General features: G+C 45.3%; 1 protein-coding gene across 1 annotated transcript in view; it reads left to right on the top strand.

The window, feature by feature from the left end:
* Positions 1-16,526: 16,526 nt before the first annotated feature.
* The window catches only part of SAMD4B (sterile alpha motif domain containing 4B), a 20,899-nt gene continuing 12,496 nt past the window's right edge, over positions 16,527-24,929 (top strand). Inside the window, exon 1 of the mRNA XM_007958474.2 lies at positions 16,527-16,722. Within this exon, the coding sequence (XP_007956665.1) occupies positions 16,527-16,722 (196 nt within the window). The remainder of the gene's footprint in view (positions 16,723-24,929) is intronic.

The following is a 24,929-nucleotide window of genomic DNA, read 5'->3' as shown; positions in this document are numbered from 1 at the left end:
CTTGAGAGAATCCCCGCACTCGTTCCCCCGAATTTCACCCACAAGCCCTTTAGAAGCTTCCCTCCCAAATCCTTCTCAGACTCTCCAGATCGCTGAGGGGCCCAGCGAGGGGGACCTTTCTCATGGCCCCCCACCGATCTACTTCAGACACCTCCTTGGAGGACATTCCCACAGATTCCCCAGATTTACCTCAGAGACACTACCCCTTATATTTTAACAATCTTTACCAGAGATCTTCATGTGTCTCAGAATTTTTCTTCAAAGGCCACCACCCCCAAGCTTCCTATCTCCACCTATATTCAAAAATATTCCCAACGATCAATCCTCATATAGTCAAGCAATGTATTTTAGAAATCTTCTCCAGGCTCCACCCTCTCAAATCCTAAAAATGTTCACAGACTCCCTGAAATCCCCTCCAAAGCCCCTGTACATTCCAAATACCTCCCCAGAGATCTGCTTCGTATATCACAATGATCTCCCTCACAAACCCTCTGAAATCTCCTAAGAGTTCCCCAACACCTATACCAAGAATTTTTCTCGCTCATACTCCTGTTCCAGTCATCTGCTTGGAGATTTTTCTCTTATGTTCTCAAAGTCTCAGAGCACCCCCCAAAAAACGAGAATCCTTCAGAACACCCCTGAGGTATTCTGGAAATCTTCCCTGAAGCTCTCCTATGCATATCCCCAAAAACTCCTCAGAGACTCTGAAATGCCACCAGATGCCCAAAACACGCCTGGAGGACCCCACCCCTCCATCACCATCTCCTACTTTATATATCCCAGAAGTCATCCCTTTAGACCCTTCCACGGATCTTGAAATCTTCTCCCAAAGACTTCTTCATGTCTTCCAAATCTCACCATCCTGAAATGCCCTAGATATCCCCTCATGTACACCGGTGGTCTTCTCCAAGCCTCCCTTAAGCCCAGAAATTTCTTTCAGAGACTCCTCGAAATCTCCAGAAAACTCTTCTATGTTTTAAAAGCTTCTTCCAAAACCCCTTTCACATATTCCAGTAACCTACCACTTACTCCAAAAATTACTTCAGGTATTCCACACATTTCCCTATAGTTCCTTCTTTGCTCTTCTCTAGATTAAACCTTCAACCTCCCTCCCCCTTTTAGATCTACTTTTAGATAAGCTTCTTGAAGGCCCTACTCAAAACCACTGAAAGACCACCCTAAAAGCTTCCTCATGATCCCTGTGGAATCCAGAGTTTTTCAGGACCTCCTTACATCTTTTCAAAGACCAGAAGCCATCTGAAATCTCTCCTGGCAACCCTCTACATCCCTCCTGGGTATATCCTTCAGATCTCTCCCAGAGACCCTCCTGATACCCCCAGAATCCTTGAATCTTCACTCAGAAAAACACCTTGCCTTACTAAGAGACTTTTCTTAAAGATCTCCCTCTCTGAACTCTCCCTCCTAGATCTCCCAAATCCTTTAGACCCCTCCTTAGGAGACCTCACACACATACACACCTCTCCTCAAAACAACTTTCGGAGCTTAGAAGCTCCGAATTCCCTCAGAAGAACCTTCCACTCTGACATTCCCAGATCCCCCTCAGAAGACTCACCTTCCTCATACATACTTTTGGAGACTTCTGAGATTTCTCTGCAGAATTTTCTTAAAAGATCCTTCTGTAATCCCACTTCAGTACATCCAAGACCTTTTTCAGGAGAACCCCCCCCCCCCAGGCATCCTTTAGAGAATTTTCATCAAAACTGCTCTACTTCAACAATCTACCCCCCAGTGCTACCTGAGACTTCTTCAGAACTCCACCTCAGATTTCCCCCTCTGACATCTCTAAGAAACCTTTCTTAGGACCCTTTTACAACCTCCCTCCTATCTCCCACATTCTCTTTCCTCTGAAATCACCTCAGAAGTCTTTCTCAAATACCCTTTGAATCTCCTTCAGATAGTCACCCCATTATCCCCTCAGAGACTCCCCAGCATTCTTCAGACCCCCCCCCCCGAGAGCCCTTATAGCTGCTTTTAAAGATCCTCTGACAGAAATACCTCTCCCCCTTGAGATCCTCAACCCTCAGAGACCTTTCTCTCAGGTTTTTTCCTTGGACTCTATCCTTATAGTCCTTCCTCCCTTCAGAGACCGAAAGATCCTTAATGCCCTCTTAGAGACTTCCAGAGAAGCCCTACAACCACCACCCACCAGCCCATTTAACTTTTAGAACCTTTCTCCATCCATTTTCCCTTTGAGGTGTGTCCCTGGACTAGCAGTATTGGCATCACCAGAGAACTTGTTAGACATGCATATTTTGGGCCACCCCCAGACCTACTGAATCTGAAAATCAGGCCATCCTAGTGAATTTGATGCAAATTTGAGAACAATTGTTTTCTAGATTTCCCTTTCACTGCTGAAAGCCCCTCAGGGAGTGTCTTCTATGCCCTACTGCCCACCTCTGTTTTCCTAGAATCACCTTTGCATAGGTACACATCCTCCAGAAAGAGTCATTATCTTCCCTGAAAGAATCCTGGTTTCTCAACATAGTTGCCCCACCCTCTGAACCATTATTTCAGATTTTACCTTTGGATGGCACCCTTTTAGATCTTCCTCAGCACTTTCTCTTTCTGACCTCAGCTCCACCCTCTCCCCCAGCCTTTGGTGTTTCTGCTTCAAGTTGCTATCTCCTCAAATTTATAAGTCCATCTCCCTTTGTTCATCCCTGTCTACATAGACACCCTCCACCTTTAAGTCTTTTCTTCCTCTGTGCCTCACTACCCAGAGCCTTCCATTGTATTTCTCTTAGAGCATCACTCTAAGAGAACCTTCTTCCTTCCAGTTATTTGTGTACTTGTGTTTTTACCCTCACTGGACTGAGAGCTCTGAAAGTACGGGACCAGGTCTTATTTCTCTATGAATCCCCCAAGCAGGATCTGCCCTTTGTAAGTTGTTGGGAATCATTAGAGAATGGACAGGTCTTCCCTTTTGCATTTGGCCAGATAGCTCCAAAGTCTTCAGATCTCACTTCCCATTCAGGTTCAGCACACCTTTCTCCCCTTTCCTCTCCTCTTGTTTCCTTTCTTCTCTCTACCCAATCCCCTTTGCCTCTCCTCCTAGGAGAGGCTGTCTGCCCTACCTGCTCCTAACTATGGGACTTTTCTTTGTGCTGTCTCCTGATTCTGAGCTACCCAGAGTCTGGTTCCTGGTGACCTGCTTCACCCCATCCTGGTTGGCTTCTCAGCCCCCCTCAACCTGTAAGTCCGGGGCCTCCACAGGGCTCTCAGCTTTCTCCAAGGGATTCTATTTCTTTCTAGAGCTGAGAGGAGAAAAAGGAGACTGTAGGGTAAACACCAGGCCCTGACTTCAGGGGAGCACACTGTACTGTGGAGGGGTTGGGTAGGTACATGGGGGCAGAACTTGAGGTACAAATTATATGCTGTGGAAATATACAACAGTGAGAAGGAAGCCCTTTAATTGGGAAAACTTAATGGGAAAGGTGATATTGGAGTGGGTAGTATTCCACAGGAGTTGGGACAATGATGAAGAGCCTTCCAGGCAGAAGAAATAGCATAAGCAAATGGGTCAAAGATGAAAAAGCCTCCTTATCTCTCACCCATGACGTCTCTTCTTACCTTATAGACAGATAAGAAAGAAGACACATCCCTTCCATCCACACTGTATTTGTCAGCTGCCCTTTAGTGACCCACAGAATCATAACATTAATCATGGCTACTATTCTTTGAATGATTACCGTCTGTCTGGCACGCAGTAAGTGCTCTACATGTATTATATAATATTCATAAGGAATATTATGAATGTGAGGTAGGTAAACTATGATTATTTTCATTTACATATGATGAAACTTAGGAGAGATGGCATAAGTAGAAGGTCTCTGGATGCTGTTTGTTCCAAGATGACACTTGGGTCAGAAAGTTGGATTTTCTGTTCAGATAGAGTTGAGTACAATGGATGTCATAGTATAGTGGCTAAGTATGTGGACTCTATGGCTAGATAGTCAGGATTTGTGTGACATATTCATCATTTAACAGTTTTGTGACCTAGGATAAGTTAACAACAACTCTGGTTCTTAATTTCCACAGCTAACAAATGAAGGTGGTAAGGGTATCCTACTTCATAGAATTGTTGTAAGGATTAAGTGAGTTAATACATGTAAAGTACTTAAAACAACGCCTCATACTTAAGTGTTAGCAGAAAAATAAAAAATAAAAAATAAAAGCCTCGCATGTATCATTCAGGACTCTAAAGACATAAGTGACAGAACTTTAGCTCAAACTAATGTAATCAAAGGGAATTAATTGACTCACGTTACTGAAAAAGTCCACAACTAGGATGGCTTCAAGCCTGGCTGCATCAAAGACTTGAAACAATTTTCTCAGGACTCTTACCCCATTTTCCCCACTGGTTAACTTAAATCCTGCTCCTTTAGCAGCCTCAGTGGAAATAGAACCTTTTGCTGAGAGCCCCATTAATAGAAACTGTTTTGAAACTATTCCTTCCCTGAATAAGTGTGACATGATGACAGAAGATCCTTAGACACGTTTGGGGTTCTATAGTCTGGAACTTGGTCCCTTGCTCACTGAGCCATATAGGACTGTGATTCCATCCCCTGACCTTTCTGAGCGCTGTTAGTTGTCCCTCCTTACTGTCGCCAGTCAACCCCAATCATTTTCCCCTATTTGACTGTTTAGATCCAGGGTGAGTTTATGACTAGTCTCACCCAAGCACACTTTGCTTTGGGGTTTCACTGGGAAAGACAGGAATGAGGTGAACTGCCAAGTTTGGTGGTGGCATCGGAGCAGTGGAATCCAGGAGTGCTGGTGTGCATTCCCTTACTTTGGTTCCCAGGGCTAAGAACTACAGGAGAGGGTTAAGTAGTTTGCTATGAGTAGAGTTTTGTTTGTTTTAATGTAAAATTGTTGAGTAGAGTCTAGCGGAGGGCACATCGCAAAACAGTGTATAGAATATGCAAGTCTCAAAGGTCTCCAACCTGTGCTCATTCATTAAACAATTTATGGAGTGTTTATGAGGTGCCAGGCACTATTCTAGGTATTGCAGATACAGTAGTGAATAAAACAATCCTGTCCTGGAACTTGTGGAGTTTATATTTGATGACAGGGAATATACAAATAATTAAAAGAAAGTGGTAAGTGCTATGAAGGAAATAACACAGCATTGTGATGGGAGATGGAGTACCACTGAAGATAGGATGGGCGGGAATGGTCTCTTTGTGACATTGAGCCTGATACCTGACAGATGAGAAGGCACCAGTGGTGAAAAGATCTAGGAGTGGGGCACTCTAATCAAGCATTGTTATGTACGGAGAAAAGACTCTGCCTTAAGGTGGAAAAATTATCACGTGTTTATTGAGAATCTACTATGTGGCTGGTGTTGTGCTAGCAGTTGTGCTATAGCTGTGAATAATACAGCCACAGTCCTCCTTCCCCTCGTGAATGTTATGGTCTGGGTGTTTTAGGGAGGAGCTTCAGCCTTTGAAGAGTACCTCTTGATGGTATCACACCAAAGACTCCTACTGGGGAGATGTGGAAGGTTGAGGCACTTGTGAACCCAGATCTGATTGATGGGAAGGAATCAGCCATCTGATGATCTGGGGGAAGAACATTTGAGAAGAGGGATCAACCCTGAGCTATGTTCAAGGAACAGCCAGGAGATCAGTATGACTAGAGCATAATAAGTGAGGGAATACAGGCAGGATGTTGGAGAGATTGATAGAGACGAGATCATAGGGGGTTGTGTGGGCTATGATAAGGAAGTTTTAAGAGGATTAGGAAGATATGAGAGGGCTTTTTTTGTTTTTGTTTTTGTTTTTGTTTTTAAATTGTGGTAAATATATATGTAATGGAACATTTTCATTTCAACACTCTTCACATGTGACATTAGTTGCATTCATCATGTTGTGTAACCATCACCAAAGAGGTTTTTTTTTTTTAAATGCAGGGCAGTGACATGATCTGATTTATATTAGAAAGTTCACTTTAGCTTCTGTGAGGAACGCAGAGGGCGGGAATGGAAGTAGGAAGGCGTGTCAGAAGGCAGCACATTACAAATGAGAAACAATGGTGATTTGAATCATGGTGGTAGTAGTAAGGATGGAGAGAAGCTAATGTATTTTAGATACGGGGAAAATAGGACTTGATGGGATAAAAGAAAGAGGAATCCAGGATAGTGGTAATAGTTAAGTCATTGATTCCTACAACTCTTCAAGAGTAGGTACTATTAATTAAGCCCATTTTACAGATAAGAAAAGAGGCATAGTAGGGTTAAATCACTTGCCCCAGATTACAGGTAGCAAGTGGTATGATTATATTTCAAACCTAGGCAGCCTGGGTTTAGATTTTGGGAAATTAGCTAACATTAAGAAAGAATTATCAAGACCTAATGACTGGATCCATGGAAGAAAGATGAGGCAGTCTACCTCCATAAAGATTTATAGCCTTGGAAACCCAATGGGGGTAACTATAAGGCAGAATCAACTCAGTGGCAGTGAGTTTGGTTTTGGTTTTTGAATGATAGATTAGGAGCTCTGGTGGCATTGTGGTTAAAGCATTGGGCTGCTAACCAAAAAAATTTGTTGGTTCAAACCCACAAGCCACTTTGCAGGAGAAAGATGAGACAGTCTGCTTCCATAAAGATTTACAGCTTTGGAGACTCCTATTGGGTCACTTGGAGGTGGAATCGATTCTATGGCAGTGGGTTTGGTTTGATTTTGGTTTCATGACTGAATCTTAGAGAAAAGGAAAAAGTCAAAGATGGCTCTAAAAATTCTGAGTTATCCACAGAGAGAAGATATTTTAATCTGTAGGAATTGATTACATTCCCAAGTAAGAGAATATAAGTATAGTGAAGAGGAAAGGAGCCCAAGATAGACCTTTAGAGCAAAGAGGCTGCAAAGGTTACACATTACATAGGGTTTGGAGGAGGAAAAGGAAGACCACGTGAAACTTGGGGTAGAAGGAGGAATAGCAGTTTCCTTTCTACTCCAGAGTTCCCCAGACTTCTCCAGGCTGTGCTTATCTTCCAAGAGGCCCTGCCCAGCTTGTCTCCTGCCCTTCCTCCCTTCCCTAGGACCATTCCTACAAAAGTCTCATTCTTTGCTAAAGCAATAGTATACATATTTTGTGTACATATTTCAGGAGTTTATGAAAATAATAGTTACTGTATTTTTCATATACAATGCACCCACGTAAGTAATGCATACATAGGAAACTAGCTTGTGAGAGCGTTTGGCAATTTGCCTCCTGAAAAAAACCCTGCAGTGCTCGTTATTTGTGTGGAAGTATGGTAGTTCTTACAAGAGAAGTTGGATTCCGATTCCCTCTGACACTCTTGTTTTTCTCAGATCAGGATAGTAAGTTAACTTTAGGTAACTAGCCTATTGCCTTGTTCACTAAGTATAAGTTCCTCAAAGGCCAAGGTGCTGTAGATGGGTTGGGAATGGGCAGGAAGCCTAGTTGTTATTGTTTGCTGCCATGAAGTCAACTGTGATTCTTGGCAACATTATGTACAACAGAACGAAATGTTACCTGGTACACTGAATCTTCCTCACATTTGCCAGCCTATTCGAGCCCATTGATGCAGCAGCTGTGCCAGTCTATCTAACTGAGGGTTTCCTATACCCTCGTTGGCCCTCTACTTCACCAAACATCATGTCCTCCTCTAGCAATTGATCCCTCCTGATGATGTATCCAAAGCAAGCTAGTTGGATAATAGTCTGTTGTGATCCATAAATTTTCATTGGCTAAATTTTTGGAAGCAGATTGCCAGCTTTGTTCCTAGTCTGTTGTAGACTGAAAGCTCTACTCTCACCATAGGTGACCTGCTGGTATTTGAAATATCAGTGGCATAACTTTCAGCATCATATCATGTAAGCCACCACAGTATGAAAAACTGACAGGTGAGTGATGGAGGTTGGCTAATAGAACCCTATTATTTATTTGGATGTTGGCACAATTTTCTATGCAGTAAAAGGGAAGCAACAGGAGGCTGTTGTAACAGTGAGTAACTACTAACCCAAAGGTTAATGGTTCAAACCCACCCAGTGGCATTGCAAAAGAAAGGCGTGGCGATCTGCTTCTGTTAAAATTACAGCCAAGAAAACCCTGTGGAGCAGTTCTTTACAACACGCCGGGTCACCATGACTCAGAATAGACTCAACAGGTTGGGTTTGGTAGTGTCATAGTTAAGAGTAAGCAAGAGCTCTGAAACCACACTGCCCAGCCTTGAAAATTTCAGCAGTCTTGGGCAAGTGACTTAGCTTCTCTGTACCTTAGTATCTCCATTTGTTAAGTTGGAGTATGTGTGGAAGTAAGTATGTGTGTATATGTCTGTGTATGTGTATATATACACATATATTTGTACACACATAGAGTTTATAGGAGCAAATGAGCACATTCATGGAAAGCTATTACTACAGGGGCCTGGCACATATCATAGCATACCAGTTGCTGTGGAATAGATCTCAGTTCGTAGCAGTGCCATGTGTGTAACACAGAACTGCACTCCTTAGGGTCAAGACTATGACCTTTCAGAAACAGATGGCCAGGCCTTTCTTGCAAAGCACCTCTGGGTGGGTTCAAACCACCAGCCTTTCGGTTACTAATCAAACATTTAATCTTTTATGCCACCCAAGGATTTGTGTGTGTGTGTACACAGAGTTTTTAAGAGCTTATCATTTGTGCTTATCCATGGAAAAAAATACTGAAATTATCAGGGATTTCATTTTACTTGGACTCAACAATCAGTGCCCGTGGAAGCAGCAGTCAAGAAACCAAATGATGTATTGCACTGGGCAGATCTGCTCCAAAAGACCCCTTTAAAGTGTTAAAAAAGCAAAGATGTTCCTTTGAGGACTAATGTGCACTGCACCCAAGCCATGATATTTTCACTAGCCTCAAATGCATGTGAAAGCAGAACAGTGAATAAGGAAAACTGAAGAAGAATTGATGCCTTAGAATTACAGTGTTGGCAAAAAATGTTAAATATACCATGGACTGCCAGAAGAAAGATCAAATTTTAAGTACAACCAGAATCCTTTTTAGAAGCAAAGATAGCAAGACTTTATCTCACATACTTCGGTCATGTTGTCAGAAGGGCCCAGTCCCTAGAGAAGGACGTCATGCTTGGTAAAATAGAAAGTCAGCAAAAGGAAGGAAGACCCTCAATGAGATGGACTGACACAGTGGCTGCAACAATGGGTTCAAACACAGCAATGATTGTGAGGATGGCACAGGACCAGGCCGTGTTTAGTTCTGTTGTATATAGGGTTGCTATGAGTCAAGACCGACTCGATGGCACCTAACAACAGCAATAACATGGAAAGCTGTTTGCACAGTTTTTAATACATGATGTGTGAAGACATGCTAAGTATCATGTTAGGTATTTTTCTTATATATTGTTTAATTATTACAAGTAAGTTACTTGCCAGAGATCAGCAAGTAAGTAGCCCCAGGAGAGCCAGAATTTATAAGCCAGGTCTGATGTGACTCCACCTTAGCACGAGGAGATCTGACTTCCAGAGGCATGCACAGCCTGTTATGAGTCCCTTCTCACTGTTTATGGAGGCCTGATGGTGCAGCAGTTAAGCACTCTGCTGCAAACTGAAGGGTCAGTGGTTCAAACTCCTCAGCCGCTCCACAAGAGAAAGATGTGGCAGCCTGCTTCCATGAAGATTACAGCCTCAGAAATCCTGTGGGGCAGTTGTACTCTGCAAACCATTTTCCCTGCAGCCTCTTATTCATTTTGTTGGCTGCCTTTTCACCCCTCCAGTGTTAGTAGGTGCTTCCCCTCAAATATGGAAGCAATATTGCTGGGTTGTTTGAGAAGCTTTGGCATAGGGATTCTGTCTTTCCTCAAATGTGGGGAGTCATGTTTGGTCATAGGAAAACAAAGAGCTCAGAGCGTGGTGTACTCTGTTTTGTATTGGAGCAGACAAGTCTGTTTCAGTGTTAAGGAATAGAAAGGTCCCTGGGTGGTGCAGATGGTCTGCAGTCAGCTAGTAACCCAAAGGTTGCCTGTTCAAATCCACCCAGTGGCACCACAGAAGACCGAGGCCTGGTGAGCAGCTTCTGTAAAGATTCCCATCAATCTGGCTCTGAAGCCTACAGAGCCTTTTCAAACGAATACATAAACAAACAAATGCTTCAACAATCGATATTAAGTAATAGAAGTCCAGCTTACCCTGGCTTAGGCCAAAAACGGAATTTATGGTTTGTATAACTGAAAAGGCTCAGGGGCTGAGAGAGACTTCAGGCATAGCTGGATCCAGATCCTCCAGTGATGTAAACAGGTCTTCCTTTTTCTCCCCTTATCTCTAGTTTCTGCCTTTATCTGTATAGACTTCATTCTTAGGCAGACCCTCACCATGAGGTAACAGATGGCAGCCAATTACATCAAGCTTGCAGTGTTTGAACTGAGCAATCCTAACAACTTACTTTCCTCCCACATTTCCAGCAAAAGTTCCAGAGAGGGCTTTCCTTGGCCAGGCCTTACCCCGTGTCCATCCAGGAGCCAAGAAAGTAAGTTAATTTTCCAAAGGGAATTCAGGGTGCTAGTGTCAAAAGATGAGAGTGGGTGTTTGACAGGAAAATCCGCCACAGTAAGATGCTTCCATAGTGAGATGCCTTAGAATAGTCTCCAAGCTAGTTTTTCCTCTCTCAGTTGCTGTCAAGCACCCAGGATGGCCCTTCAATAGAATAAGGCCATCCACTCCTCCTCTCCAGTCACCATCCAGACCACACTTCTTTAAACATGCTTCTCCTGTCCAGATGACACAGGAACCCTTCCTTTAAGGATGATTGTTTAACACTACGTACTTAAAAGTGACTGTTTCCCTAAAGCCCCAGGGTTTACTGAGGAGTGTCAGAGCTATAAGGCGCTCTGGTAATGCAGTGAATAAAGCAGTCAGCTGCTAACCAAAAGGTCAGTAGATTGAACCAACCAACTGCTCCATGGAAGAAAATGAAGCAGTCTGTTTTTATAAAGATTACAGCTTTGGAAACCCTAAGGGGCATTTCTACTCTGTCCTGTAGGGCTGCTGTGGGTCGGAATCAACTCAATGACAGTGGTGTGGGGTTTTGGTCAGAGCTATCCTCAGCTGCTTAGATCTTTTCTAGCAGTCATGTTCCCTGAGCAGTGGGTGGCTTGAAGGTTTGAACCAGAATGGCCTGAGTGAGGGACGGTGAACATATTTCTGTCTTTTCCTAGTTTATGGCTATCTGTGTTCCAAGGACCATAGGCCACAGGTTTTGTTTGTTCTGTATGATGTTTCATGGTTGCTGTTGTAATTTGAATTCATTTCTAGCATTTAAAAATTTACTCAAAAATCCAGATTTTCGGCTCCTCTTAAGTAACCTGAGACCTAACAGTACTGGACCCACGTACCCACATGGCAACGGTTAAGTAGAGCTGAACAGCAACTTCTCCCTTTAGACAGAGTATAGGCTTTCCAACTCATAGTCCCCACCACCCTGCTTCTTTCAAATCCTGGCTTTGTAAGCATTTGAGTTTGAGACCCTGCTCTGTCCCAGGGCTTTCCTTTTAGCATTGGGTTGGGGGAAGAAGTTGGATTAATGTTTAGTCAACAGTTCATTGGGATAAGGACCTCTAGTGGCTCAGTGGTTAAACCATTTGGCTGCTAACCAAACGGATGGCTGTTCAAATCCACCAGCCACTTGGTGGGAGGACGATGACAGAGTCTGCTTCCGTAAAGATTACAGCCTTGGAAATCCTATGAGGCATTTCTCCTCTGTCCTATACGGTCACCATGGAATCAACTCAACAGTAGTGGATTTTTTTGGCTTTGATGGGCTAGCACAGTGCTGTTGCTTAGGAAAAGAAACAACCTAGTAAAGGAATTCATGGGAAAGTGTGCACAACTTTGGTCTGTTTTGGGATTTGGTCATTTTGCCGTAAATGCTGTTGCCATATCAAACCTCCTGTCACAAATGTTCCCTCTGTATAACATGTCCTTCTATCTCACAAGTTACCACCCAGAGGAGGAATCCCTCCCACTCCTGAAAGATGTTTGTCCATCCTCAGCTTGACCACTTCGAGGAGCCAGGGAACTTACTACATCCTCACATGGCAGTCAGTTCCATTCTTGGACAGATAAATTATTTAAAAATTCTTCCTTCTGTTGAAGCAGCTGCTGTCTTCTTAGGACTGAAAGCCACAAAATGCTGGAGCTGGGAAGAGAGCTGATTTTTTTCCCAGACATAGGAGCCACCACTTACCCATTTTGCATCAGGGCAAGCACGTCAGTCACTGTACCCTTTCTCACAGAACCAGGAAATAGAATGTAGCTTTAATTTTTTTTTTTTTTTTAATTCTTCTTTAAAAATTACAAAAATGATATGTGTACACTTGTAGCAAGTGAGATTGTAAAAAATTATATAGTTAAAACTCTTCCTTCTTCCCAAGGTAACCAGTGCTAGCAACCTAGAGTATATCCTTCTACACATTAAAACATAGATATTCATCTCTAAGGGTATGTGAGTATGTGTCTGTAAAAAATTACTAAATCTTGCTGTCAGGATCAAAAATGTTTTTAATAACTATGTAGTGTTCCACAGTGGGGTGTGCCTCAATTTATTAATCTTCCCTCACTGATGGATATTCAGGTTGCGTGATTTCTTCAGGATCCTTCTCACCACTGTGCTCCAGGCAGCCACTACCAATCGATTGGAATTAGCCTGTGAGGTAAAATCTGTTTTGTTGCGTCTGAACTCTCTTATCTCACATATTAGAAAGAGGAAGCAGAGTAGTTCAAAGATCAAAGTGAATCAGGGCCTGGGGCAGGATTGGAACTGAATTTTCTTGACTTTCAACATTTCCTACATCTCATGTTGCCTCTTACTTAGAGCCTTCTGCTCTGGTTCTCACCTATGGAACAGAAGAACAAATCTAATTCCTCTTCTGTGAACTTATTACATTTCAAAGTCAGTTATGCTGTCCCTTCAGAGTCTTCTCTTCCCCAGGGGACATTTCTTCAGGGCCTTCAAACTTTTCTCTGATGAGAAGGTTTCCAACTCATTTATCATCTTCGGGGCCATTCCTTGTAGCATTTTTACTCCAGGGCTGTAGAAATCCCATGTGCAGCTTCCATGCTTACCTGCTCCCTTGGTAGCTACTCACATTCATTCAACAAATATATATGGAACATCTTCTGTATGCTGGCACTGTTCTGGGTACTGGGAGACCATATAGCTTGCATTTTGGTGGGAAGAGAGAAAACGACAAAAATAAGTTGGTATCTCGGGCTGCCAGATTATATAAAATAAATGAAACAGTTAATGTAGAGTCACTGGGGTAGAGATTCTTTGGATTAAATAGGGAAGATCTCTCTAAGGAAGTAACACTGAGCTGAGAGTTGAGTGACAAGCAGGAGCCAGGCATATATAAGTCTAGGGGAAGAAGATTCTAGTGAACAAGAGGGTACAAGATGAATTTGAGGGGGCCACAGGAATCCTTCTGGGTCCTGTAGGCCATGATAAGAAATTTAGATTTAGTTTAGATTTTATTCTAAGTGCAGTGGGAAGCCATTGGAAAATTTCAAGTCATGAGGCAACATGATTTCCCTTTTAAAAAGAATGCTGGGTTCGTAAATTTTGGTCAGTGACATGAGACAAAGTATATTATGTGAACTGCTGTATGAAAAGTGAATTTACGCTGTAAATCTTCACCCAAATCAAAATAAAATTTAAAAAAAAAAAAAGAATGCTGGGGGGACTGTTTAACTTGGAGCAAGGTTTTATTTCCCCCAATAACTTTCTCAGTTTCATGCATCCAGAGGGATTGACAGCTAGGTTCAGTTTGTTCTCCTTGGAGTCCCACAGGGGATCCATGAGATAGGTCATAGCCATTGTCAGATATACCCCACAACCCTCTCAGCAGGGAGATAGAAATAGCCCTCTAAGACCTGGGCCTTTGTATGGCAGTCTCAACTGGGGGTGTGGGCCCTAAGGAACCACAGGCCTGTTGGCAGCCAGAGGGGATAGAGCTGAATGTGGTTTGGGGATGGAGCTAAGGGCACTGGTCACAAGCAAGGCAGAAGGGGGAATGTGAGTGGAGACCTGGAGCTTGAGACACTTGGAAACCGGCTTCGAATGGTGTCCAGAAACCAGTCAGTTGAAGAATAAGCCTATTGTTTACCCAATTGAAACAGCTTCTGTGAAGTTCCTGCCTTAGGAATTTGCACTTTCTTGCTTGGGAGTTTTTGACTATTGATTTTCCCCTTCCCCTCGGGTTGGCATCCTCTTGGTTCCCAAGAGTCTAAATGACAGCCTGCATCTCTGGAAGACAAGGGGATTTCCTAGTTCATAGGGCTTGGGTCTGGAGCCACCCTCAGGGGAGTGAAGAAGGCGGCTTTGAGAGATCCCTCTCAGAATAGAGATAGGCAGGATCTTAAAGAGCTGAGTGGGAGAAGTGAGAGATCCCCTCAGTCTGCTGGAAATCTTTGGGCTAACAGGTACCTAGCCACTCCCATTTTAGTGTGTGGGGAGTTCTTAGCTTAAAGTACAAAAGTAGCAGCAGAAGAAATCCATTAAATGGGGAAGAGATAGTCTCTTTAACAATGGTGCTGGAAAAACTGGATATCCATTTGCAGAAAAATGAAACAAGATCTGTACCTCACACCATACACACAAACTAACTCCAGATGGATCAAAGACTTAAATGTGTAAAGTTCCTCAAAGAAAAACTAGGGGCAAATTTAGGGACCCTAATACATGGCATAAATAGACCATCAGGCATAACCCAAAATGTATAACAACAGAAGATAAACTACGTGAATGGGACCTTCTAAAAGTTCAGTTTTTATGTGCTTCAAAAGACTTCTCCAAAAGAGTAAAAAGAGAACCTACACATTGGGAAAAAATATTTGGCAGCAACATATCTGACAAGGGACTTATTTCTCAAATTTATAGAAAACTCCAGCACCTCAACAACAAATAGACAAACAATCCGATTAAAAAATGGGCAGAAGACATGAATAAACACTTCACTAAAGAGGATATTGAGGCGGCCAACAAACACATGAAGAAATGTTCACAATCATTAGTCATTAGAGAGATGCAAATCAAAACAACAATGAGATACCATCTTGCGCCGGGACTAATAGCAAAGTTCAGCAAGAAAGAAAACAACAAATGCTGGTGAGGATGTGGAGAGATTGGGACTTTCATACACTGCTGGTGAGACTGTAAAATGATACAACCACTGGAAAGCAGTATGGTGAGTCCTTAAAAAGTTAGAATTAGAAATACATTTGATCCAGCAATCTCGTTACTAGGTATATATCCTAAAGAAGAGAGAGCCAGGACAAGAACAGATACATGCACACCCATGTTCATCACAGCTCTGTTTACAATAGCCAAAAGATGGAAACAACCTAGGTACCCGTCAACAAAAGAATGGATAAGCAAACTATGGTACATACACACAATGGAATACGATGCAACCCTAAAGAATAATGTAGAATCTGCAAAACACCGCACAACGCAGATGAACTTAGAGGCCATTATGCTGAGTGAAGTAAGTCAATCACAGAAGGACAAATATTGTATTAGTTCATTATTGTAAAGTCAAAGAAAGGTTTATATATGGAAGGAATGATTCTTTGTTGGTTACCGGGGGTGCCAGAGGAGGGGAGGGAACACTGCAAAAATGAAATAATAATAAATAAAAAGGTAGCTGCAAAAGAGCAGTCTCTCTGTTAGCTCTCAGAGGAAGTGGCCCGAGACAGCAAGGTCAGGGGAGGTGCCCGGGTTATGTGTCTGCTTATTAGTGGGCTTGGGGCCAGTCTCTCTTAATGCAGATCTCTTTCGTAGTGTTTACCCTCACCTACTTTTCTGGAAGGAGCTCTGGTAGCATAGTGTCTAAGGCACTTGACTGCTAACCAGCAGGCTGGCGGTTCAAACCCACCAGCCACTCCTCGGAAGGAAGGTTGGGCAATCCTACTTCTGTAGTGATACTGCCTCGGAAACGGGGCCGACTCGACGGCACATAACAACAACAACAACTTTTCTGGAAAAATCTTACCATCTCACTCTGCTTTAGATTTATTTCCCTTGGCCCTGTGACAGGTAGGATTGAGGATAGCATCATCTTTAGTCTCTGGGATGGGTCTCTGACTCCCAAGCCTTTTCTCTAGGTTTAGAGGTTGGCAGGAAAGTTGTTTTATCTCTGTTGGCTTCATCTTTCTCCCAGGACCTCAGCAAAGCAGGTTCCCTGACAGGAAGGCATGAGGCCTCCTTGCCCCCTCAACCTGCATTCACCAGGCCAGCACCAGCCCCTTCATTCTACCTGACACCGATGTTTCCTTTTCCAGGAGCTTGGAGAGGTGTGGCTGGACCAAGACATCCCTCAATGTGAGCAAGCTTCCTCTCCCCATCTCCTCTTGCCACCACGCCAGGGAACCACCTCAAGCCCTGGCCCTCAGGGGAGAGGTGACAGGAGCCCAGAGCCGAGACCATGTGACGGCGCTGGCCCTTGCCACCGCCGTCCCCCCCGCCCTGGCCTCAGGCCCGGCACCATGATGTTCCGAGACCAGGTGGGCATCCTCACTGGCTGGTTCAAGGGCTGGAATGAGTGTGAGCAGACGGTGGCCCTCTTGTCACTTCTGAAGCGGGTCACCCGCACCCAGGCCCGCTTCCTGCAGCTCTGCCTGGAGCACTCACTGGCAGACTGCAATGACATCCACCTGCTGGAGTCGGAGGCCAACAGTGCTGGTGAGTCTCTACCCCCAGAGATGGGAGCATAGAAGGAGGGAGACCTGGAACAGGAATAGATGTCAGCTGAGGAGGCCAGTCCAACTATTATACTAAGACGTGTGGCTGTTAGACTGGAGGGCAGTGGTCCCTGACCTCCCAGGTCATCATGGGTTTCCTGGGACTGTGTTGCCAGATACCCTCAGGCATGAAATGGAGGACTCCTGGGAAGAATGACCCACTGCCACTGAGTCGATTCCGGACTCATAGCTGCCTTTTAGGGCAGGGTAGAACTGCCCATAGGGTTTTCTTTACAGAAACAGACTGCATTTTTCTCCTATGGAGCAGCTGGAGGGATTCAAACCTTCGACTCTTTGGTTAGCAGCCAAATGCTTTAACCACTGTACCACCAGCTTCCCAGGGGTGGAAAATAAAAACTGGAAATTACCTAGAGCAGAGGAAGGATCATGGTAGAGTGGCTTCTTTGCCCCAGGCAATGGCAAGGTGGCTGAAGGAAAGGCTGAAGGAAATAGACTGGTTATTACTTGTGAAAGAGGCATGGAGGGTGAGCCATAATTCATTTCTCAACCTCCAGAACATCAGAAGAGGGAATTTTAGACCTTTTGTCCATATTCAGAAGTCATCCTATACTGTTTACCTCTAAGGTAGGTTGCACGTGAGGCATAAGCAGCTTGAAGAGAGTTGTGGATTGATTTTTGTAGTCTCCATATCCATCCCCTAAGCCATCAGTAGAGGGGACTCCGTGTCCTGCAAGGTGGGCATCAGGAAGGTGAGCCAGGCTCACCTATCCTTAAAGCTCCAGTCATAGGAAGGAGGCAGGCCAGAATACCATCTCCAGAGATATTACTGAAGTCATTCTGGGCCTCACACAGACTCCACGAGGCTGGATGGAGAATTGACGCCAGTGGCAGGAGGGAGGGAGACCAGAGAAGAGAGACAGTAGCTTGAAAGCTAGCTGGGAAGGGGACTCAGGGATTCCATGCCAAACTTATCTAAAGTCGTTACCCTAACCCTTCCCACCTTCTTCTTCATAGTAGGTCACATTGAGCCCTTACAGCATGCCAAGTACTGTCTTTACTTATTATTAAAGGCAGTGTTCTTTGGTGGCTGTAGCGGCAGACTATCTGGTTTTGAATCCTAGTTCTGTCACTTCCTAGCTATATAATCACGTAACTTCACCTCTCTGTGAACTTCTCCTCATTTTTATAGGTGATTGTACTACCTTCTAGAGTAGTGGTGAGAATTCGTTGGGTTAATGTGTAACTCTTAGACTGGTGCCTGGCACTAGTACACACTTGGTGTCAGTTACTGATTTGTTGGTTTTTTGGTTTTGATCATTTAGCAACCCATGAGAGAATTACTTTTATTATCTTCATTTTATATGTGAGGAAACCAGCATGATGTTCTAGGATTGGGATCTGGATCTGGAGAGCCACTGAGCTGCCTGACCTTCCTCATCTCCCACCCACTTAGCATCCAAACCAAAACCAAACTCACTGCCATCAAATCAATTCTGACTCATGGTGACCCCCATGTGGGTTTCCAAGACTGTAAATCTTTACAGAAGTAGACTATCTCATCTTTCTTCCACAGAGTGCCTGGTGGGTTTGAACCAGTGGCCTTTTGGTTAGCAGCCAGATGACTTAACCACTATCCCACCAAAGCTCCTTTACTTAGCATCAGTCACCTTTATTTTACTATTTTTATGTACCTATCAAGGAAGCACTATGGTTGTGGGGGAAGAGGGTCACTCGGGCCAGGAATCACACCACTTTACTTCCCAGGCTAGTAGACAGTGAGCAGGAAGAAGCCACTCAGCTGAGCAGGTCAAAGCTCAGCCATTTCACGTACTGCCCCACCCTCCCTGAGCAGGGAGGGCTCCCCTCTGCTCCAGCACGTGCGTTCTGTGTTTGTGATATGGCTCTGCCCCCAGAATGTGAGTTCCTTTGAGGCAGACCACTAGTATCTTGCAGCTTTGTCACCTATCCCCACCACCCCATCCCGAGCAGGCATTGCATAACTGCTGGATGCCAATCTTGGCTATACATCAGAATTGCCAGTGGCACTTCCTGCTATTTATTTGAGTGTTTTTAGTTTTTGATTTTAAAAAAGGCATATTTGTAGTAAAATTAAAACCACAGACAAAAGGTGAGAAGTGACATTCTCTTCCAGACTCCCACCTTCCCAGTTTCTTGTTTTTTGCTTTGTAAGTTATTCTGTGAATATACAAGAATATCTCTCCAGCTTTTTAATTGTTTTAACACGTGGTAGAGCATCGTGCTTATTAACCAATTTGCTTTTTTCACTCAACAGTAGAACGTGAAGATGGTTCTGTAGGTAGCACATACACGTATACCTCATTACTATTAATGATCAGCTGTATGAGAAGAATACAGACCAAACTCACTGCTGTCAAGTTGGAGCCGACTGATAGCAACCCCTCCTTGGGTTTCTGAGGTAGTATCACTATGGAAGTAGATTGCCCAGTCTTCCTTCCTAGGAGCGTCTAATGGGGTTGAACCACCAGCCTTCTAGTTAGCAGTCAAATGCCTTAGGCACTACACCACCAGAACTCCCATAAGAAGAGTAGTAACATTATTGAGCACTTACCATGTGCCAAGCAGTGCTTTACCTTTATTACCCATTTTATTTGCACAGGAGCTCTTTAAGGCAGCTTATAGCAGGCACTTGACTGCTAACCAGAAGGCTGGCAGTTCAAACCCACCAGCCACTCCTCAGAAGGAAGACTGGATGATCTACTTCCATAGAGATACCGCCTTGGAAACCCAAGGAGGGGTCGCTGTGAGTCGGAATCGACTCGATGGCAGTGAGTTTTAGTCTTCTATAAGGCAGACCATAATATTTCCCCCTATTTTATAGGTGAAAAGACTGAGGTCGTAAGAATTGAAGGGTTCGTACAGCTCTGGTTCCTGGACTTGGTCAGAGGTGGAGCTGGGTTTGACATTAGAGCTCTTGCTCTTAGTCAGTAGGCTCTACTGCGTAGTATTCCGTTCCTCTACTGATGGACGCCCCGGCTTTGCCTAGTCTTGCTTTTATAAATGGTGCTGTAATGTATACTCTTTAAGCAACTAGGATAAATTTCTAGAGTTCTGTGGAACTGCTAGTTTGAAAGTACCTGCATTTAAAATATTTGCTCTCAACATATTGTCCTCAGAAGACTAGGTACAGTTTATACAACAGAACCTGAGGCCCATACCGGACTGGAATACTGTGGGTATGATCTAGCCAGGGTTGAGAATTGCTGTGGAATGAATTGAATGGTGAATTAAATGAATGTATCAATTAAGATAGGAGCCCTGGTGGCACGGTGGATAAGCACTTGGCTGCTAACCAGAATACTGTTGGTTTAAACCCACCAGCTGCTCTGTAGGAGAAAGATATAGCAGTCTGCTTCCAGAAAGATGATAGCCTTGGAAACCCTATGGGGCAGTTCTCTGTCCCATAAGGTCGCTGTGGGTTGGAATCAACAGCAATGGGTATGATGGGGTGTCAGGATCTCTATTCACACCCTCTGCCAGGTGGTGAGACTGTAACAAGCTTCTAAGAGAGGATCCCAATCTTTCTGGAGCTCATAGTCTAGTTGGGGGAACCATCATGCAGTAAAGGAGTAACGATGGCCCTAGAAAGTGCCTTCCTGTTACCAAGTCAGTAAAAAAGATAGAGAGGCACTGATTGGTGGATCAGTTGATTAATCATTGAATGTCTGATAGAGGGCTGAGTGTCAGGGAAGGCTTCCCAGCAAAGATGGGGTCCATGTGAGTTGTTCAATGGGTAGAGGGATGGGAAAAACGGAGGGAAGAGAGGAGGGTTGTGGCGTGTTCCAGCGTCAGCAGAAACCTGCTAGGACTGAAGCAAAGCACAACTCGAGAGGGAAGTGGTCACAGAAGTCAGTTGTGGAGGACCTGGAGTGCCTAGCTGAGGCAATGCCTTCTCCTAGTAGAGATGGGATCCCCAAGACTAAGGAGGCTGGTGTCTCCTGTCTCTCTCCTACCCTCTTGCCTTACTTGGGCCTAGGGGCCTGCTCTTGGGAAGAGCTGTACTTCTTTGTCTCTTCCCCTTCTCTTCATTATGACCTTCCTGTGCCTTAATGTTTCCCAAAGTTACCACATCATCAGAATCACCTTGATATGGCTGTTAATATCCAGATCTTGGGCCCCCACCCAGACCCACTACATCAGAATCCTGGGAATGAGAATGGGTGCTCAGGTTATTTTGATGACCAGGCGGTTTTGAGAGATGATTCATTCATCCAAGGACATGAGGATAGGAATTGGGAATGCAAGGGTCCTGGGTCCCCCTCTGACACTGCCACCTCTTATGACCTGGGCCAGGCCTGCCCTTCTTGGGCCTGCGGATTCCATATGGGTAGTGAGGGGGTGGTTCTGGGTACTCTCCAGGTGCCTCGGGTTCTGAAAACTGTGCCAATGGAAAGCAAAGCCATAGCTCAGCATATTACTTGCTTTGTTTTGGGCCTAGCAAATTCTTCTAAAGCAGCACTTCTTAGTATTTTATGGAAGGAGCCCCTCAGAATTTGTCCTCTGTTTCTCCTCAGCCTCCCTTCTCCCCCTCCCCGCCCAAAAGATGCAAACTTACTCCACACGTCAAGTCCTGAGTTCACTTGGTGCCCCTGCCCGAAGTGAAGAGCCACTTACTTCAGTATCGTTCCCCACACCACTCCCAAAGCCCCTCTTCAGCTATTCAGAGCACTTCAAGGCTGAGCCATGAGGCAAATCCTCTGCCTTTTTCTGGGTTTGTCCCTCCCTGTTCCACTTACCCAACCCTGCTCCTTCCTCCAGTTCTCCTAGGGAGACACGTTCTGGGTTTGGCTGAGAGCTGCTCCCAACCTTCTTCCTCAGAAAGGCAGGGAGCACAGAGGGATTGAGCTAGACGAGAGGTTCTGAACCCTGGCTTCATGTGAGAATCACCCAGGGACCATCTCAAAAAGAAATTGAGACCTGCGTTCTCTCCCCAGAGTCTGATGTTTGTTAAAGCTCCCCAGTTGACTCTGTGCACCTGGAGTGGAGAGACAAACACTTGTCTCGATTCTGATGCTGATTCTGGGTGGACCCACGGAGAGATGGTGAGGGTACTGTCATGTGACCTGCTAGGAGGCGTGGCTGAGGCAGAGAGGCTGACAGCTGGGCCATCCCTTCCTCTCAAGTTCCTGGGAGAGCATAGAGAAGTCCCACAGCCCCCAGGCAGCAGGCGTTGGGTTCATGGAGACAGAGACAGAATGTGAAGCAACACTGAGGAGCAGAATAGCAGTGCTCCACAGTTTTCCGGAACAGGGAAAACAGGTCCCAGGTCCCCTCGTGTCTTCCCTGAGCCTTCTTTCAGCGTTGTCTTCCCTCCCTGTTTGGAGCTGTAGCGGTGACGTTAGCCTCTTTCTCCCCGAGGCCAGTCTGTACCAGAAGGGTGTTCCAATGGACAGGAAGGAATTGCAATCCCCCTCTTTCCCGGGCCACATTCCCTGCATGTTTCCCCTGCTCCTGTCCTCTGAGTCAGACTCTGCAGACCCAGCAAGTTTAAGCGCCCCCCCCAACTCTGGCTCACTGAATCGGGGTAGGGAAACCGAGATCAGGAGGGGGCCAGGGCTGAGTGAGTCACCAGAGGTCAGCCCTGGTGCCTCCACCCTCTCCTTTCAGGCTCTGCTGACAGCAGTTTATGAAACAAAAATGTGAGCCCCCAGCTGACACCAACCCCGCCCCCTGCCTGCGAGAGCCAGGGTGAGGCGGAGAAGGGCCTGTGTGGTGCCAAACCCCCAGCCCCTCTGACTGTTGCCTTGGGCTGCCACAAATATTACAGCAGCCCAGCACATAAAAATGGATTTGTGCTTATGACAGTCTTGAAGATATATTTGGCTCCTGTGATTTGCCAGCACCCAGGGTCAAGACCTTCTTAGCTCTGGTCATCTGGCCAACCCTGCCTCTGTTGCCACTGTAGCCAGGGAGGCCGCTGTACACACAGTCTCTCTCCTCACCACTCCTACAGAGTCCAGGTTTGCAGCTTTGTGAGAAACAGCCATTGGCCTCCTGGCATTCCCCAGCCCCCCTCCCATCCGCCCACCTCCAGAATTTCATCATTGCTTGTGTGCCTCCAGCTCAGAGAAGGCAGAGACGTGTCTGTTTTTGGTAAATAATTGTGTGAAATTCCCCACCCCTGTCAGGAATCTTAAGGGGGAGGCCCAGATGTGCTCTCCTCCATGAACTTGTTCTCCCCAGTCCCAAAATGGCTTGGGCTCTAGATCTTTGTGCAGAAAAAACAATCATTACAATGTAGTGAGCACTGAGCACATGCCAGGTGCTTTGCACCATTGTGTCGTTTAATCATTTTGACAGTTCTGTAAGGTAGGGCCTTTTATGGTTCCCATTGCCAGAGGAGTTAACTAAGGGTCAGAGAGATTGATTACTGGCCCAGTTACACTGACCTAAGTCATGGTGTCAACTGGATTTCGAATCCAGACAAGTTTGCCTGTTGAACTTGTACTCTTATTCTTAATCAGTATATTCTGCTAGGACAGGCGAGATGGTGACTGAGATTAAGAGATCCTAGAAAGGGCACAAGGGGTTCTGGTGACACAGTGGTTACAGCATTCAGCTGCTAACAAAAAGGTTGGTGGTTCAACTCCACCAGCTGCTGTGGAAGAAAGATGGGCGGTTCTTCTGTAGGGTGGCTATGACTCAGAATCAGCCCCATGGCAGTAGGTTGAGAGGGCGTGCTATACCCACACAGACCCCACTGCCATCCAGGGGACCATCTGAGTTCAATTATACAGGTATTTGTTGGGCCATGTGCTTCAGTCTGGGCCAGACTTTTCTGATCTGGACAGGAACCTAGTTCCATCCCCACCCGTCATCTGCAGCCCCAGCTGGGCTCACCCCAAGGAGCCTGAGGCTGCAGATTCCTTGGAACGGTTCCACCACTCACTGATGCTTCCCAGTCTTCGGAGACCCGCCCTCACCACCACCACCACACACATGAACACACATTTCCCCAGGGTCAGTCTCCACTTGTCCGAAACCACCCTCCCCCTTTCTGTGCTGTAGAACAAGGTCTTTTATTGAGCCCAGCCCTTGGGGCTGTGCTGTCACATCCCCTGGCAGTACCAGAGGAGAAGCTGTGTCCCTTAGTCCTGGGGTCCTGGCAGGACACTGGGGTGGGGGAGGGACTAGACAAGGCTTCTCTCTGTCTCAGATGCCTTTGGCTTCCTTGCAAGGCCTAAACAACAGTGATTGAGAACATCACAGTAAGGGTGAAGGGAAAGGGTGACTGCTGGTGATATAGGGAGAAAAAACTAATCACTGAGCCACACACTGGGCTTCCGAGGAGCAGACTGTGTGTCAGGTGCTCTACGTGGATCTTCCACGTAAATCTCAGCAGCCCTGTAATCCTGTTTTACAGAGGGGAAGTGCTTTATTGCCCAAGCAACCGCATGACACAGCTGGGATGCAAATCCTTGACTTTCTATCCCTAACTATATTTCTTTTTCCTTCTCATTAAGAACTGAAAATTCAGGGATTGAGTCAGAGCCCTAGGTTACTGGGGCAGTCCTTCCATATGATCCAAGGCCAGATGGGAGTGGAAAGGGCAAAGGCTCTCCGGTTTGGGGAAGGCCTGCCCCACCTTAGGAAGAGCTTTAGATGTGGAGATGGCCTAAGGGACAGTGTCATCATCCTGGGGAGCTGGTTCAAGTGAAGATAGAAGGAAGGGATGAGGTTTCCTGACCTTGAGTAGCAGATGCTGAAGGGGACCTGGAAAGCCGGGGACAGCATAAAGAAGAGAGACTGCACTGGGGAGAGTAGAGTGAGGCAGTTAAAATTCCTTCCCAGTTCTGGAGGCAGACAGATCTGGGTTCTTCTGCTCTTACTAGCTTTGTCCCTTGGGGGAAGTGACTTCATCTTCCTAAATCAGTTTTCCTACCTGCAAGATGAGAATGCTGAAATCAAGGTTGAGGTGAGGATGGACAGCAATGATGTTCTTAGCGTAGAGTCTGGAATGTAGTTAATACAGTTAAGTCCTGTGCATTAATACTCATTGTTGCCTTCGGTGGTGGTAGTGGTACTGTTTGTTCTTTTATTGATTTTGGTCAGTGCTGTGTGCGTAGCAGGAGTTGATGATGTTGAATAAATGAATGAGTTCCTAGGCACTTTAACCAGTGTTCTCAGAAAGCTTAGAACACAGAGGCC

The sequence above is a fragment of the Orycteropus afer genome, unplaced genomic scaffold (assembly GCF_000298275.1).
Source record: "Orycteropus afer afer isolate SDZICR_OR568_19922 unplaced genomic scaffold, OryAfe1.0 scaffold00989, whole genome shotgun sequence".
Taxonomy (NCBI): Eukaryota; Metazoa; Chordata; class Mammalia; order Tubulidentata; family Orycteropodidae; genus Orycteropus; species Orycteropus afer.
The sequence above is the reverse complement of the archived record's forward strand: the minus strand, read 5'-3'. Positions and strand labels throughout refer to the sequence as shown.